General features: G+C 38.1%; 2 protein-coding genes across 2 annotated transcripts; both read right to left on the bottom strand.

Annotated features, from left to right (window-relative positions):
- Positions 1-1,759: 1,759 nt before the first annotated feature.
- On the bottom strand, positions 1,760-8,990 carry LOC113066895 (potassium voltage-gated channel subfamily A member 1-like). Its single transcript, XM_026239012.1, has 3 exons — positions 8,591-8,990; positions 8,158-8,340; positions 1,760-7,816 (listed from the first exon to the last, which is right to left on the bottom strand). The coding sequence occupies exon 3, from the start codon at positions 7,589-7,591 to the stop codon at positions 6,113-6,115; it is 1,479 nt and encodes a 492-aa protein (XP_026094797.1). The 5' UTR covers positions 7,592-7,816; positions 8,158-8,340; positions 8,591-8,990; the 3' UTR covers positions 1,760-6,112.
- Positions 8,991-14,680: 5,690 nt separating this feature from the next.
- On the bottom strand, positions 14,681-16,114 carry LOC113066449 (shaker-related potassium channel tsha2-like). The gene has a single exon (XM_026238338.1). The coding sequence runs from the start codon at positions 16,112-16,114 to the stop codon at positions 14,681-14,683; it is 1,434 nt and encodes a 477-aa protein (XP_026094123.1).
- Positions 16,115-18,414: the final 2,300 nt, after the last annotated feature.

Raw genomic sequence — 18,414 nt, 5'->3', positions numbered from 1 at the left:
TAGTATATATATATATATATATATATATATATATATATATATATATATATATATATATATATACTTTCTAATTCAAATTGACAAAGGACACTGACTTTGCACTCAAGCCACTAACTCTGTCTGACCCTAGATAACATATAACTCAGGGTCTCCATTAGGGCGGTCTGTCTTCATAACTGAGAAATCCTCAATCAGTGTAGCAGACGGCAGAGATTACAACATTTGAAGCTGTTAATTGTGAAGCAGAGTTTCCAGCCCCATCGTGGCACAGCTGGAGGATCCATGTGAACGATTTTAACATCACAAGATAAAACTCTGTTTTGACAGCGAACACATGCAGTTGACTCTTATCTTTAGCAGTTGGACGCATGGGGTCGGTCCGACCAAGCCTGGACAGAGACATTAGACACAGGAACCCAGAGCTCAGTGCTTGTGTGTGTCTGTGCCTGAGGAGCTGCACTGGGCCAGACGCCAGCTCACCCCACCCCAGATCCAGCCTGCGGAGAACTGCTGCAGCTCCAGAGGGCAATGCGGAGGAGGAGAGAGCAAGGGTACTCCAAGCACAAGGCACTCCAATATCATGTTTAGAACTCTCAAGGGAAACCAAATGTGTCTGATGTGCGTATATATAAAGAAAAGCGGGCGGTATGTAGATTGAAAGCAGGAGATAGACATCTTGTTGATGTAAACTGCCCGTTCACATCCTTGTGTTGTCATGCTTGTTCAGTGTACGATGGATGACTCTGGGCTTTTGTTACAATACACAAAACACACAGAAAGCCCAACAGTCTATCCTTATTACATCTTAATCAAATCACTTTTTTGTCACCTTGCTGCAGAAAGTTTAGGATAAGTTTGAATTAAGGACAAAGTGTCCAGTTATTTTTCACAATCAACAAACAGTGTTCAAAGTGTAAAGTGTAGTTCCATAATTATAGAAATAACATCAAAATGATTGGTTTTCCGTACAATATCCTGTGTAACAAGGTTTAATATTTCATCTTGACAAATGCAAAAAATGAATAATAATAACAAGAAATAAACAAGAAATAAAAGTACTTGTCTTCCTGTCATACTGTTAAAATTATTTTATACTGTAAAAGTATTGGACTGAGCAAATAGTAAGCATATTTGGTGTGCTGTCCTGAGGGAGGGCCCCGAGTTCGCAATATAGCCCAAACCCAGAGAACTCCCTCATCCCTAATCTGGGATGAGTTAAGAGTGAGAAGTTGGGGTGGAGGAGGGATGTCGGGAAACTGGAGTGGGACAGAGGTAAGTTGGCTGTATATATATAAATATTAGTAAACTATTGTGCTAGTTAAGATGATTAACTAGACGAGCTCCACCTGTGCTGAACTGGTTAATTATCTGATCGTGCTCCTCCCGAACTTTGTTAGTAAAACATCATTTAAATGATGTCACTTCCTGCACGTCACAGTTTTTTAACATTAATGCAGACGACAGGGTTGGTCATAAAATTTAGGACAGATCAAGTTTAGCTCATTAACATTAGTTAATCATTTAAAAAGTATTAATATTTCAAAAGTGTAATAATGTTTACTTCTAAACATGGAATATCATTTAAACAGATTGTTAATATTGTGAAATCATGATTTTTTGGGGGTGATACAGACATTTTTCTGAGAGTGTAGAGTATTGTACTGTTTTCTGAGAGTGTCATTTACTCAAAGCTAAACGATTTGAAAATGTCCCACAGCCACAGCCTCCAAACACCAGTAACCAGAATACACCTGACAGCTGCTAATTAAAAATTTATTGATTTGGATGTATGATCAAATCATATTTGACATAAGAAACAAAAGAACCCTTGCATAGATCACAGACCATGCCTTTGTCAATGTACAACAAAATCAAAACATTGTAACACAATTTAGCATAACGAAGACAAGAAAACATACAGAAAGATGGGAAGACAACATGAACAGTTTGACCAGATGTACACAGAACAAACATTAGCATGACGTCATCATCTGTCTAACATAAACATGTAGCTGAGATGGTCAGTATGCAAGCACTGCATGGACTCTAGGTCGGCGGTCCTGCTTTCTTTTTGGCGGAATTAAATGTTTCGTCAAATGCATCACTTCCATGACATTATAATGCACGACTTGTGTCATTCAGCATCCTGAAAGCAAACAGCAAAATGAAGCATAAATAAATAAATCAATAATCCAAAAACAAATATCTGATCAGTGGAGTTGACGGATTAAAGAATCTTTCCCCAAAGAAAAGGGAACAACGATGGTGTGTAAATAATGAAGATGGCTTTAGGAACAAATGACAGCAAGGGCTTAAAAACAAAGCAACCATATAGTTGATCCTCAGTTTTGAAAGGCTAAGCTCATGCAGTCTTCCATACACCATGCAGATTTTTGCAATTGCTAGGTTGCTGTTGAGTTTTGGTATGGCGGTATCACTTAAAGTTATTACAAAAAAAAAGTTCAATGTACAGTACATTTTTGATGCTAATGCCATTTATTTGATTTATTTCGTGATATCGATAATACAAGCTATAATCTTCCTATATATTTGTGATGGCTTGTCTTATAAACTCGTTTGTGAGTCTACTGTAGTTTAATCAAGGGCATGGGTTCTTTAAAGCACAGTTAACTATAGTGCCATATGGATGCAACATGGTAATATAGCTAGACGAGGCCACGCAGGTGAAGAAAATAAGTATGTCTGCAACATCCTCCAAAAGGCCACAACCTGGGAGCACAACTACGCATTCTCATTTTTTGACAACTAGCTTTCCACATCTTGTTACTTAGTAATAGTTATGATGGCATGTCAGTCATTAATTGTTTTTATTTTTCCACTACAGTGTATTTTCTCTTCCATTCCTTCTTGAAATAAATTTAGATTACGTTGTTAGGAAATTCGGAGTGATGCAAATATATAAATAGAAAACGACCAAATAAGTACGGAAATATATGTAATGTGTTAAGGATTTACACAGACTCAACTAATAAAAGACTTACTGTACCTCTAAGCCATAATTTATTTAAAACGTTGCTCATAAATTGTCCTCACCTCAGATCAGAGGCCAAATAAACTTCTATTAACATACAGTAGTTTGCTCCAATAGAGGAAAGGAAGCAATACTTGTTAAGGGGATATTTTTGTTCTAATTATAGTCTCTCAAGAACTAAAATATGATTTTTTTCCACTGGCGGAAATGATTTTTTTCTCTTGCATTATAATAGGTTTAAATCTCTAGTCTTATCAAAAGTTTGCCACAGCCCTTGGTGAATATAAAAATGAGCATTCTGGACAGTCCTACAGTATAATACACTTAATCCCTATTGCTATGATTTATGGTGTAGATATTAAATAAAGGATTATGCCTAGCACCATAGGATTTGATCACCACTCACATGCCCAGTAGAAACAGTTAGTCCTTATTTAACAATTGTTCCATTTACTGTATTAAACTGTTGTGATAAAATAAGTCGCATGAAAATCATGCATGTGAATTCTTTAATTCGAGCTAAAAGGTAACACAATGATTTGTTTTGCTTGCTAAGCCCATTTTTCTTTCTTTCTCTGAAGCAATGTTATGAATTTAAAACAAAAAGCAGATGAATAAAACCCTGAATAGTCCTTCCTGACACAGAGATGCGGCAGATGTGACTAAACCCTTGTTAGTGTTACAGCAAACTGCCCAAGGTAAAATACCGCTGCTTGCCTTTGATTACAATCACACCTCATGGATCAATAAAGATCACATGATCTGGCAACTTGTTTACGAGCTGCTCTGGCAGACTTGCTTGTGTTCGTTAAATGAAATTACCCCAAACAGACTAATTTAATAGCGGCTATTTTAAAGTGTTTTTTAATTATCAAGAAAAATAAAAATTGCGCTGGAAAGGCCAATGTTACCATGAACACAAGATTTCACATTAATGCTCAAGTCATCAGTACACTTAATAAATCAATTAGGACTGCATTAAAATGTGTTCTTTACAGCACCTGCAGGTGTAATATAGTCTTAATAGGCTAAGCATGACTTTTAACATTAAGTAGACATGACTTTAAGACGACATACTTCAAAATGACAGATTTAGCTCATTTTTAACAATGTAAAAAATTAACTTTGTACCCTGTGGTATATGAAAGCCCATACTGTTTTCTCTCCTCGGATCTCTTTCTTGTAAAAAATAAAAATAAAAATAAAAAAGCACTGTGATGTTCAAAAACAGATTCAAAATGAATGTTGATTGTGCTTAGCAAGGGAACGTTTCAGATCCGAGGGGTCGGGGCGCTCGCATTGTTGCGTTTGTTTTAAGTGCTCGCAAAAAGGCTAATTCTGGGGTACTCTAAGTGTATTATTTCTGACGTATCATCACACTTCACAGGCTGTTATGTACTCTCATGTTCTGCTCTGCAGTGAGCTGTGCAGCGACCTCACTGAGGTAGAATCTTTATTATGGCACAACATAATCAAAACTACAATGATATGCAGATTGAAACTCTAAAAGGTCCAAATGTCCAATTTCATATTTAAGCTCAGCTGTCAAATGAAAACACAGAAAAGGTTAGCATTTGTGCCTGACAACCATGTGTAACGTTCAAAAGAACAACAACGAAAATGAAAAGCACTCTGTATACACTGTAACGACCAGCCTCAATATACATTATGACAGTTCTAGAGCAGATATTGTTCCCTTGCCCTGCCTAAAACTCCAGTTACTCAGAGGCACTTTCACCTGTCCGGTTGCTGAGAGGGTCAAAGGCACTAGCAACTAATATGAGTAATTCTGCCATGATCTCTTTTGCATCCTGCTAAGCTAAATAAAGCAAGTTTTCATATCGTAAATCCTAAATTTGATTGCAAAATGGAAGCGTGAAGTATAATTGCCCATAGGTTTTTTTTGTTTTTTTGTTTTTGTTCCTCGAGAGAGAGAGAATGCCCATGCACTGCACTTTTTAAGTTATATAAATTTTCCCTTTTTTTTTTCTTTTTTTTTTTTTAAACAGGTGCGCTTAGTATGAGTATATGCATTTGATAGTATCTCGATAGTTCTTTTTCTGTCTTTGACTACTTTTTAGATTGAAAAGTTTGCATCCCAGTGTTGGGGCTTGCATATATATTTTGCCACATTTCAGAAAATGTCAAGGAATCAACGTCCCTAGTTTCCCTGATTGTAACAGCGACACCCTTATGAGGTATCTCAATTGCAACAAGCTGTATTATACCGATGTCATGCATTAAATATACTAGGATACACAGTACCTTAGTTGATTAGGCCATAATGCAGGTTCTTTTGACATGCTATGATATCATTAAGGTTAAACATTCAGTCTTTAAATACACCTAAATGATAAGCATCTCAAATCATGACACACTAGTGCACTTTTCATGGTGACAAATGAGAGGAGGTCTATGGAGAGGGGAGCCGATGGAACTGAACGCGAACGAAAAGCAAAACAGGAATGGATTTCCTATAATCATGAGGTAATGTCCGATGCATGCCAATATCAAAATGAGGATAATCAGAACATGCTAACTATGAGGCTCCTCTTTCGGCATTGTGCAGTCTTATATCTAAAGGGCATGGCATTTAATCACTTGGTGATTTCTAAATTACAGCATCTGCTGGAAAATAGCAGCAATGCGGATGTCCATGAGGCGATGACCTTGGCCTCCGTAGCATCCCAGCAGAAGATAAGTCTTGTTCATATAAGGTGCTTTGCTGGTCAGTTGAGGAAGACCACCTACAGACGAGGCGTCCACCGAACACTGCACTTGGTATTTTATGCACTTTCTCGGATGCAGTGTGCAGCTTGCTGAAATGTAGTCTGCAGTCCATGCGTGATGTTTAAGTAATCCCGTCGTCGAGAGTTCTTCAATGCCTGTGGATGTTAGCTAGGTGCTGGAAGAGGCTTTTTTCTCAATCATCCTCTTTGGAAATATATTAGACTAAGTATATACTGAATCATCTGCCTCATTCGCTGCAGTTATGTGCTATATGTTTTGGTGTAGTCTTTTTCATTCATCTGCATTGTAGAGATATTTGCATCGCAAGGGCTCTCGAGAGGAGGTAAAGTAAGCATTCATATGTATGTGACCGAACTTTCTACAGTGTCTCTAAACATCGGTTAGCAGCTTACTTTTGTTTACACAGTTCTGATTTGGGATAGTGCAGTTGCCAGTTCTGAGGTTGGCCTCTCTGAAATTGTCGATGCTGTTGTTTATGTCTCCGTCTATCTCCATGTACTCAGACTTGCTGACGGTCGAGGAGCTGCGACGACTGGAGTTGGAATCGGAGGCAATGTTCGGGTTGCTCACGTTGAGGAGTTGGGCCTGCTCCTCTCCTTCGGTTTCTCTATGGTAGAAATAGTTGAAGTTGGACACGATGACAGGCACGGGGAGGGCGATTGTAAGCACACCAGCGATGGCGCACAGCGAACCCACGATCTTGCCCCCTATAGTCACCGGCACCATGTCCCCGTAGCCTACGGTGGTCATCGTCACAACTGCCCACCAGAACGCATCTGGGATGCTGGTGAAGTAGGACTCTTTTTCCTCTGCCTCTGCAAAATACACAGCACTGGAGAACAATATGACACCAATGAACAGGAAGAAAATAAGCAATCCAAGCTCTCGCATACTGGCTTTCAGGGTCTGTCCCAAGATTTGAAGGCCTTTGGAGTGTCTGGACAACTTAAAGATCCTGAACACCCTGACCAGACGGATCACCCTGAGGATGGCCAGTGATGTTGCCTGCTCTCCCTTTGCCTCCTTTGAGTCTGGTTCCTCTGCTAGCTCTGTACCCAGTGTGATGAAGTAGGGGATGATGGCCACAATGTCTATGGTGTTCATCATGTTCTTAAAGAAGGCTGCTTTGCTCGGGCAAGCAAAGAAGCGCACTATCAGTTCAAATGAGAACCAGATGATGCAGAGGGTCTCTACGATGAAGAAGGGATCTTTCAAGATGTTTGGTTTGTAGTAGAAGGTGCTATTGCCTACAGTGTGCATTCGCCCCTCAGGGTCCTGTTTCAGTCCAGGTAAAGTCTCCAAACAGAAAATGACAATGGAAATCAAAATGACCATAACAGACACAATAGCAATTCCTCTGGCGCCCCCTGAGCTTTCGGGATGCTCGAACAGAAGCCAGATTTGCCGTTGAAAGTCACGCTCCGGTAAGGGCCGCTCTTCTTCGCGAATGAAGCCCTCATCTTCACGAAACTTCTCCATCGCCTCCACCCCAAGTTCATAGAACTTAATTTCTTCTGAGAACATATCCAACGGGACGTTTGCAGGCCTTCTCAGTCTCCCCCCAGACTGATAGTAGTAGAGGATGGCATCAAAGCTTGGACGATTTCTGTCGAAGAAGTACTCGTTTCTCAAGGGATCAAAATAGCGCATTCGCTTCTTTGGGTTACCTAACAGAGTCTCTGGAAACTGGGCAAGAGTTTTGAGCTGGGTCTCAAAGCGCAGCCCGGCTATGTTGATGACCACCCGTTCACAGCATTCGTGATCGTCTTGGTCAGGGGGGTATGTGTCCTGCGGATGCCCCGGCACGGCAGAGGTCTCGTCCATGTTGTCCCCAGCCACGACTGTCATCCTGCAGGTCAAAGATGGAGCTCCGCAGGAGTTAATTTAATTGAGTAGACATCTAACTGCCCTCCCAAAGGCGTCGCTTTCCTTCCTTTTCTCCGTTTCCAGACCCTCAGATCTATCTCGATCCCTGGGTGTATGGTATAACTTGATCTTTCCTCAGTATGGCCCCACTGCGGTTGTCACTGATTCGACCATCGCTCCATTCCACTGCATCCACTACAGCTGCCTCTGTCACCGAGTCAGAGAAAAATGGATCGAACAGCGGCGATATTTGCTAGCTCAGCAAGTTCACACTACTTATTTATTTATTTACATTTTATTGTATGTATATATTACAGAAATGCATAGCCTTAAGAGCACAATTCTGAATCATTATGCTCAATTAGGATATTGAAAAGACGTGACAGGACAGTGTCACTTTTACTCCATCACCACATACATGCAATCTACTTCTCACTATATTAGGGAAACATATTATTAAATTGCATATACGTAAGTTTGAGTAAATAGCTAGGAAAACATGAAAATGACTTTCACTTCAGGCTTATTCATGCAGTTTTAGTGCTCACCTACTGAAGGAATGCGTCTTCTGCCAGTCTCCTGTCAGTAAAGCACCCTCGATTCCCTTTTGTTGTAGAAAATACGCTTGTAAAAGGCTCTTCACATCTTCTCACTTTCAAACTGTTCGGTTGCTTTCCATAAATATCACATCCATAAATGACGGAAATGATTCACGACATTCGCAAGCGGTGCTATAATGAAACAAAAAAATGCACATATGGCTTTGAGATGTATTACAAAGCTTTACATTCAATTTAAACGTGTGCTAAAAGACAAGAAGCAGAAAAAAGGCTGAAAGAAAACATGAAGCCGCAACGTCCTCCCTCCGCTCCTGCTCGCGCGGCGGCACCTTGGTGTAAATGGCTTATACTGCATGAGAAATTGAAATGCTGCAGCTCAGCTCAGGCGGGAGATACATTAAGGGGCAAAAGCGAACCATACCATTTCCAGACATTACTGCATCAGCAAAATTTCCCTCTTACGAGTAGACAAGATGACGAGCAGTTTGTTTTTTCTGGACACACTGACAGGGGGGTATGGATGCGAAAGGCTTCTTAAAGGGGGGATCAATAAGGAGAGAGGGAATAATTCTATAATCATGCCCAACATATTGTTGCACTGTATTGCACATGGGAGAACGCGGAGCTGGAGAGAGGGGGTAGGACAGCATGGGGGAGGGGTTCGACGCAATGCAGACCGCGCGTGGCTACAAGTGCTTGTCCACGCAATGCGCGAGAGCATTTATGTGCCAACACTGGCGCAGTATCTGATTCGCCGAGCACTAATGTGCACAGATACTTTAACTGACCACACTAACCAATAACCACAATAAAAAGACGACTTCTCTAAAGTGCTCTTCTTCGTGGAATACTGCGACTTTTTACCCATCCAAAAGAGTTAAAACGCCACACAACTCCATGCGTGTTGTTTGAGACTAGCTCGTGCGGGGGCTGGAATATTTATAGAATAACGTGGGTGGGTGTATGTACTCGTACGGAAGGCGATTTTTGCAGCACACTTGGTTAGAGAGATTTTATAGGCAGTTTGTTTTTATAAATTTCACTTCCATTATCCTTTATAATTACCTGGATTCTTTCTTTCTTTCTTTTTTTAAAGAAACGTTCGAATTTGTGAGTCACTCAATACATCATTATTTCTGTCATATAGAGTGGTGGGGAAATCATTCTTTTTAATTGACAAATTGATCAAGAATACACCAGTGACATGCAGGTTAATGATATCCGACATGTTTTTAAGATACAGCTGTCATGTGGCAAATTATAAATGCAATTGTGTGCATTCATGTTTGTAAACAGGTAACACAATTTTTCACAAAAATGTTATTTAATGATTCTAAAATGTGGTTTGGCCATTAAGTAAACAGTACAAATATTTTCCTTACACCTCGAAATATCAGTTTTCATACAGTTTTTAAGCAATGAATATTCCTCAGGTATTGCTTTTGTAATGTTCTCAGATATGGATTTTCCTAGGGTTACTCATTTGACCTTTAATTGAACAGAACCTACATTAAAAAGGCATTAAAAATCAAAATGTGACTTTTTACTTTAGCAGAAAAATGTTTTAATAAATAATATTTTAATATTATTTAAATATTTATATTTTAAAAACACTTTCTATGGTTTTTTATACGTCAGCATTTCAGAATGCTCACAATTTGTCTTTTTATTTTATTTTATTAAGCCACGTTTTATTTTAAGCCTCCCAAAAATACCTTAAGTAACTGTAAATATGTTCAGCACAGAAACGTTTAAGCCTAATAAGTTTGACGGATGTAATACACATAATTAACCTATATATGTATTTAAATATGAAACAATACAGTATAATTCTGATGACTATGTAGTAATACAAAATCTTTTTTTTTATCCTTGTGGACGGTGATGTTTCCTCAAGTTCACCAGTAGGTGGCGCACAAACATAATCAAACCGATAAAAAACACCACCAGAATAAATGATCGGTGCATGAAATCCACCCATTAGGAACATGTAAAAGAACTCATGACTTGAATCAGAGAGGGAAACACTAGATAAATATTTGCTATACAGGATGACTTATGAACTTGGTAAATTGTTAGCTGGTACCTACATTAAACATATATCAAGTTGATCTCCTGAACATGTTCATCAGCCAAACAGAGTACAAGCACTACAGTCATCATTATGAGGCACTGTTAGAACAGCAGCCGGAGTGGGTGAGCTCTTAACTGCTAAATATCATAAATAAGAAATGGGCAGACCTTTCCTCCCCTCACTTTGCCGTTCAATGACTTCCCAATGACTTCAATCAACGTAAATACATCAGTAGTCATTAATCAGAGCTGTCTGAAGTGTCACAGATCCCACCTGTTATACATTATTGATGGAGTAATTGTACAGTTTTGTAACTGTTTCATCGCTCTGTTTAAACCGACCGAGACCGTATTACTTTATCTTGATTTTTGGAGAAATAGTATAATTGCATGCCTTGATTTCAAAACTTTTTTAAAAAGGACCTCGACTAAGCACAACTGAGTTAAATTGGAAGTGTTTGTTGGGCCATTGCTATAATAAATGATCATCCAATGAGCTTCCCCTCCAGGTTGGTGGGCAATATGATTCAAAGTAACACGCTACAATGCCACAGTAGAAATATTTGTGCATCATCAGCATGTTAGTATTTTTTAAATAAACAACTACAAAATAAAACATCTTTACAGGATAATTACCTGGATCACTCAGGTCTGCAATCCATAATGTTAAGTTTTACTTTAAAGAAAACCTTTAAAACTTAATTTATCAAGAGAAATGATTCAAACAATGTTTAATCATGAATGTGACAAAATATTTATTTATCAAAAAAAAATTAACAATTCATACCTCATTAATGTATTAGAAAAATCTTGCTCACTTGGTCTGATGCTGTCACGTGGGTAGGTTAACTAGCCAAGATGTCAAGGTGTCAGACTATATACTTACAGTACATCTTATCATGAGAAATGGCCACATATGGAAAGTAAAATTTTTGCACCTTTAAAGTACACAGATTACACAAGGCAGAGATTATAGATACATTTTAAGAACAATATCTCACAAGGCAATAACATAATGAAGACTTAAAGCCTAAAACATTCAATAAATAAAATGTAAATAAGTTTTCGATAACAAATATATCACAATATATTACAAAAATCAGTAGTGGCCTATGAGGATATTTTGAGAGGATGATTTGTAAATTAATGAAGCAATATAGTCTATTTATATATTTACTGCTAATTATTCTCATGTACACACATGATATACATTCAATATATAAATAGCCCCTTTCTTTCTAATATTAACTCACCTGTTTGAATTCAGTCATTTGCTCCTTCATTTTGGTAAATGTATATTATCATCTTGTAAATCAGTCTCATCCTTCATTCATTTGTATATTTAATCATATTTTGACTAAAGCTTCTGTTCACATCTTGTGCGGCTTGATGACGCAATAACGTGAACCGAAACCTGATTGGTTTGAATGCTTGCCGCTCTGACAACGATTGGCTATATGCGGAAATAAGCTAATTAAATTAGCCTAATTTTGCATTTTGGACGGAACTAATGTCTAATCTAATTGGTCAGTTTAGTAATAATGCAAACTTGTGTGCAATGATTAAAACTCATCAGGGCTTCTGCGTAATAAAAATATTAAAATCTTATGCATTATGCACATTTATGGGTACAATGAAAGAGTTAAATGTATCAGTTTGTCTGTTTGTTCCTTTTGAACACAGCCTCTGACAGACCGCTACTGACAAAAATACACACAAATTGCATGTTTATGCAGGTAGCCTTATATCAACTTCTGTCTTCTTTATAGAGAAGAAATGTCTTCATACAGCTGCTGCTTCCTGCAATTAGAAACAACATCAAAGTTGTGCCACGGATAATGAGACATGCACCTATCAGTGAATGTGACATATGTTCTCAGAAGAGTTTACTGCTAGGCCGTAATGCGGTAGCCAACTCTCTAAAAAAAAAACAAATTCCGTTGAAAGTGGGAGAAATATACACATAAAATCACGTTGGTCCTTTTTTGAGTGATAAGGGAACAAACTATTTGCCTATTACCATGTTCATGATTAGGCCTACTAACATATTTTGCTATTCTTAAGCCATTAATAAAAAATGAATGAATTTCTATTGAAAATAAAATCTGAATTTTATTTAATTTTACAGGAGCTTAACTATAGGGTTGGTTCTTCCAATAATTAAAATAAGGTCATAAATGACTCAGTCTTTATAAATAACAGTCATTCTATGTGTATATGACTTTCTTCATTTAGAAGAATCTAGTAAGAGTTATTTAAATATATGTTTGATTTTTCAAGCTGTTTGATGCCACTTGGTGGATGTTGCACTGCATCAGTCCAAAAGAAGTTTAATAAAAGTGCTTCCATTAATAAAAAACGTGTCTCACCTTACCTGGCTCCGAGGGGTGAACAAAGGCCTCCTGTAGTGAATCGATGAGTTTTTATAAGAAAAATATCCATATTCAAACTTAATAATCACTTGAATCTAGCTTGCATTCACTGTTGTAAACAATGCAGTTCTGGGGGAATGAAGTTATGAGGTCAGCTTTGCGCATGAGCCGCTCAGAAGTGACGCACGCAGAAATGCAGAGGAGAGATCAAAACGAAACAATGGTCACTAATTAGAAGCACAAAAATTAGGATTTGTAAAGAAGTATATAGGCAGATTTCAATATAAGCCAAGAGGAGACTGCTAAAGTAAGGAAACTTTGCTTCCTTTGCTCCTGTTAACAAACGTTGGTTTTCACATGACTCACTGGCGCATGCGCAATGCCGACCTCATAACTCATTAGTCCAGAGCTGATTTTTATTAAACTTATCTTGTACTGAAGGAACAGCAACACCCACTGAGTGGCTTTAAACAGCTTGAAAAATCAAAGACAATTTTTAAAATAACTCTGACTGGATTCATGCGAAAAAAGAAAGTCAAATACACCTAGGATGACTTTAGGGTAAGTAATAATAATAATACTACAGTACCAAGTCGGTACAAAAAAAGTGAAAATGTCATAGTACCAGTTTTATTTACCGAGTACCCGCTTAACCCTGTTCTTGACGCATACAGCGCTATGTTTTACGCGAAGCAGAAAACGCAGACAGAATCTCAAAATCCAGTCATGAAAATGAAACTTACATTTTAATATATACAGTCACGGAATTTGTCAAAGTTACCATAAATTAATCAAATCTCCATATGGACAAGTATCTGTAAATCTTAAGCTACAAAAGTTGGTTGAAATATGAATCCTGCATGTGCGTCTCTGTGTGAATGAATGAATGGCAGAGATGTGCGGGTTTGTTTACTACGAAGACTGAAGCACGTGAAGGTTGCAGTAAATTCAGCATAAATACAAAAACAACATCAACAGAACTGTTCTGAGTCACTTCAGAAGCATTTTACAGTTTCATTTGAGTAAACCCAGTGTCGATTTAAAGGTATTCACGGTAACCTGTCAAAATAAAAGTTCATTTTTACATAAAGGCATTGTGCTATAAATATTACTATTATTTAGTAGAATGTATGTGATACTGCTACTACTGTTGAATTTTTTTTATAAAACTTTATTTAAAAAAAAATAAAACACAATATTTCTTCCATGTTTTAATTTTAATAGCAAATCCTCTTTTTTACCGAAAAATTAAATGTTTACATTTCATTAAATAAAAGAAAAAAATAAATTTTGGTTAAACTTGTTTACAGTTTTTCATAATTATATTACTTGTAGAAAAACTTTTAAAACAATTGTAAATAAGTATAGAGAATGAATTAGAATTTTTGGGGAGAACTAACTCTTTAAGTTATGTACCAAATTGCATACTATACACTATATATTTTTATTATGCATTATCTACTCAACAGTCCAGTGTATGATTTGTATAAGGTTATTTTGTCACCAACTTCAGAGTCCAATAGCCCTTCCAGCTGTGACAGTTGAGTGCCTGAAGTGTCGAACATCCGAGGACAAAATTCTGCTGGGGATCCTTTGTGTGAATGTAAGCTGGAGAAGTGCCTGGCTTCTGCCAGTCAAGTTTTGTTCAATAAAAATTAAGGAATTTTATTTTTAAAATCCTTCATAAAATAAATCCTGTAAATTCTTCAGATTCTGAATATTCTGATGTAGATGAGACATGTTCAAAGAAACAGCTGCTGTTTCTTTTAACTGTAACAAAACAAAATAAATTCTGGGCTGATTTAAGCACTTTCATAAACTCTTTAATTTAATCCTCCAATATATATATATTTGTTTATTTTGAAAACCCTGATTTATATCTTTAATTGATAATGATGGAAGCTTGGCGCATTAATGTAGAATTCAACTGTGACATATTTTAACTATAGCCAACAACGGCTTTGAACAAAATTCATCGAGTCAGAATCTAAAATTGTAACTCTTGAAACAAGAAACCCAAACCTATACACACAGCAAGACTATGTCTTTCACATACGCACGTGTTCTTACACATCTGTGAGTTTGCCTGTATTTTCCTCTGATGGACTGACATTTAATATGCTTATTGAATTCCTGTCATCGTCTGAATGCTCTGATTTCACCAGCGAGGGTTTACTGTCGCTTTTAATTAGATCACCAACAAAAGGCGACGTGCGGCCACACGTAACGTGCGTGTATTCTGCTTGCTCCTCCTCGCTGTGCTCTCGGTGATAGAAGTAATTAAAGTTCGACACGATTACTGGTACCGGCAGGGCGATTGTAAGGACTCCTGCAATGGCACACATTGATCCAACAATTTTGCCTCCTACCGTCACAGGGTACATGTCACCATATCCAACAGTAGTCATGCTAACAACAGCCCACCAGAACGCGTCTGGGATGCTGGTAAAAGACGATTCCAGGTCATCCACTTCGGCGAAGTACACCGCACTGGAGAACAATATAATGCCGATGATAAGGAAAAATATCAGCAGTCCAAGTTCTCGCATACTCGCTCGTAGGGTCTGCCCGAGAATTTGGAGACCCTTGGAGTGCCGTGAGAGCTTGAAAATCCTGAAGACGCGCACCAAGCGGATGACTCTCAGAATGGCGAGAGACGTGGTCTGCTGTGAGTTCGACTCCACTTCGCTAAGGTCTAAACTCAAAGTAATGAAATATGGAAGAATAGCCACAATATCTATGACGTTCATGATGTCTCTAAAGAAGGCGGGCTTGCTCGGACATGCAAGAAACCTTACAAACAGTTCGAAGGAAAACCAAACGACGCAGATGGTCTCCAACAAGAAGAACGGATCCGTGAATGTACTAACGTTAGATCTTTTCCCAGCAGTGGTTCCGTTCGGCGCAAGGTGATTGTTGAACACAAGATTATCTTCTCTAAATTCCGGCAACGTCTCCATACAGAAGATAACAATGGATATCAGGATGACCGTGACGGATACTATAGCAATCATTCTGGCTGGACCAGAGCTGTCGGGATGCTCAAACAGCAGCCAGAATTGACGCTTCAACTCATTGGCCGGAACGGGACGATCGTCCTCTTTCAGCAAACCCTCGTCCTCTCGGAAACGATCGATGGCGTCATCACCAATTTCGAAAAATTGAATTTCATCCATAAAGATCTCAACAGGCACGTTAATGGGTCTCCGAAGCCTCCCGCCAGACTGATAGTAATGCAGGATCGCATCGAAACTGGGTCGGTTCCTGTCGAAGTAGAACTCGTTCCTCTTCGGGTTGTAGAACCGCATCCTTTTCATTGGGTCTCCTAGTAACGTGTTCGGATATCTTGCGAGGGTTTTAAGTTGCGTTTCAAAACGCAGACCTGAAATGTTGATCGTGACGAGCGTGCAGCACTCCTGGGGGTCAGGGGGCTCCTCTTCACGGATGTCCTGCGAGAGGGCAGCGTGGTCCACACGCTCACCGTGGTTCTCACGGGACATCTTTGCCCCTCGAGAGTGTTGTCTGTTGTGGCTCCTCGACTTTCCGCCACCCCACCAGTTTTTTGGATCCGATAGCTCCAGCCTGACGGAGGTAGAGCCCAAAACTAACTTCTAAACGCTACTAAGCTACCTTCTAATAGTTTGAAAACCTTTTTTCAAATGAGTCTATTGATGTAAAGATACAGGAGTCATTCTGACAACACACTCAGCCGAGAGCTCAAACAGATAGCAGTCAGACTGTATAAGACAGCAGAGGGTGGGCTGGCTTTGATTGGCACACTGAAGCTCAACTGACACCTGAGCACCCGCACAGAGCGACTCCTTAAGAAGAGTCATTAGCAGCAGTTACACCGGACGACTTTACAACTAACACCACGAGGCCCCAAGCAGAAATGTGATGATGCCTCAGGTTCACTGGTGCTGATGGATATGGAGAAAGAGAGAGAGAGAGAACCAGCACACCTCTGACTCCTGTGTGCTGAAAGTTGTCTGGGTCAACTGGCTTGGTAATGAGTCGTTCTCTTTTGCTTGCTTGCTTGCTTGCTTGTTTATTTATGTTGGACCAGAGCTGATTAATTATAACTTTATTGTCATCACAGCCAGTCAGGGACCTCTACATCAAGTATTCTCATTTACATTATTAACATAACTTGATATAATAATGAAAGTGATAGTTTTGCCAAGTGTAAGGGCCTGTTTACACCAAGGAGGATAACAATAAAGTTTTAGCAATGGTTCAAATCCTGAGAATAGGTAAGTCACCACAGTAAGGCCTATAACGGTAACAACAAAGAGGAACAATATCGGTTGAATCACTTTCAGAATGATTGCATCTGATGAGTAATAAATTACTGTGACTTAATTACTTTGCCCTTGAAAAAGTAAGGGATTGCTCTTCATTCTTCAGTAATTCAATTACAGTTACTTCAAATGTAATTGCTTTAAATACTAAAAAGAACAATTCTCTATAAAAGTGGATTTAACATCAAAATATAACATCTAATGATAAAAAAATTAAACTTAACATGATTTATCTGAAAGAATTAAAAGCTGTTTCATGTCTATTCTTGGTCAAGTCTGATATTGGATTTATAAAGCAATTAGTAATAAGTAATGCAATACATTTTAGAAAGAGTATTTAGTACGGCAAATTAATTACATTGTTGAAAATGTGATTTGTAGCTTTTAATTAATTCATTTACTAATTTACCCAACACTGGCCATTAGAACTTAAATGCAAGGCTGATACATATAGACTAATACCGAAAACCAAGTTTTACTCCCTTATTATAACTTGCAGCTGTATGTCTTTTTTATTAATGAAGTCTACAACTCCCGACATTAAAAATAACTCTGCATATGCTTTGATATAAACAGACATGAATCAGTAAGGCACTTCCAAGCAATCAGTAACAGCAGATTGAGTCATGGAGATGGATCCAATAAACAGGTGAATCCCTCCAGCCAGGGCAGAAAAGGCCGGGGATTCCCATGAGAGGAAATTGCTGACAGTAAGCAATATGCCACCTTAATAAATGGCTCCAGCACTGGTTGTGTGAGTGAGGGACGGCCCAGTGGGGTGAGATTCCATCAATCCATTCACACCCAAACGTCAGCATGGAATTCCTGCAATGTTCAGACGCCATCAGGCTCCTGAGGAATCGGCTCACGTTGCACCTTGTGTGTGATGGTGTATTGGAACATGCATGGAATTTATCATGTTTCAGGACCTCAAATTTCAACAATCTTAATATGGGCTCAGAATCTGCAATGAAGTTACTCTCCATTTCTTTGTAGTTGTATATAATATTCTAAGAGTCTTTCCCTTGGCTAAATAAAGCTCTGATGAACTTACCCGCTATAGCGTATATATTTTTTATATATTATTTTATATATTATTTGTGTGTGTGTGTGTTTATTTATAGGCATCTTTATATATATATATATATATATATATATATATATATATATATATATATATATATATATATATATATATATATATATATATAATTATTATTATTATTATTATTATTATTATTAGTTATTTATAGACGACAATGATAAACTGTAATTTAATTAACTAATTTTTTAATTACTGTTAAAAAGGTAAAATAATATTCTAGAAAAAATTGAACTGGACCTTCCATTAAAGATTTTTATTATTACAGATTTTAGCAACTTTGAGACTTTGCTTCCAGTGACTAGAGCTAATGTTTTATAGCTAATATAGCAATGGCCTTTGAGCAGAGAGATTTTCCTTTAAAAGATCAGCCTCTGAAAATGTTTATCCCATGTAA

The sequence above is a fragment of the Carassius auratus genome, chromosome 50 (genome assembly GCF_003368295.1).
Source record: "Carassius auratus strain Wakin chromosome 50, ASM336829v1, whole genome shotgun sequence".
Lineage (NCBI taxonomy): Eukaryota > Metazoa > Chordata > Actinopteri > Cypriniformes > Cyprinidae > Carassius > Carassius auratus.
The sequence above is the reverse complement of the archived record's forward strand: the minus strand, read 5'-3'. Positions and strand labels throughout refer to the sequence as shown.

Excerpts from the sequence above, each read along its gene's own strand:
- LOC113066895 (XM_026239012.1), bottom strand. The coding sequence starts at position 7,591 with ATGACAGTCGTGGCTGGGGACAACATGGACGAGACCTCTGCCGTGCCG.
- LOC113066449 (XM_026238338.1), bottom strand. The coding sequence starts at position 16,114 with ATGTCCCGTGAGAACCACGGTGAGCGTGTGGACCACGCTGCCCTCTCG.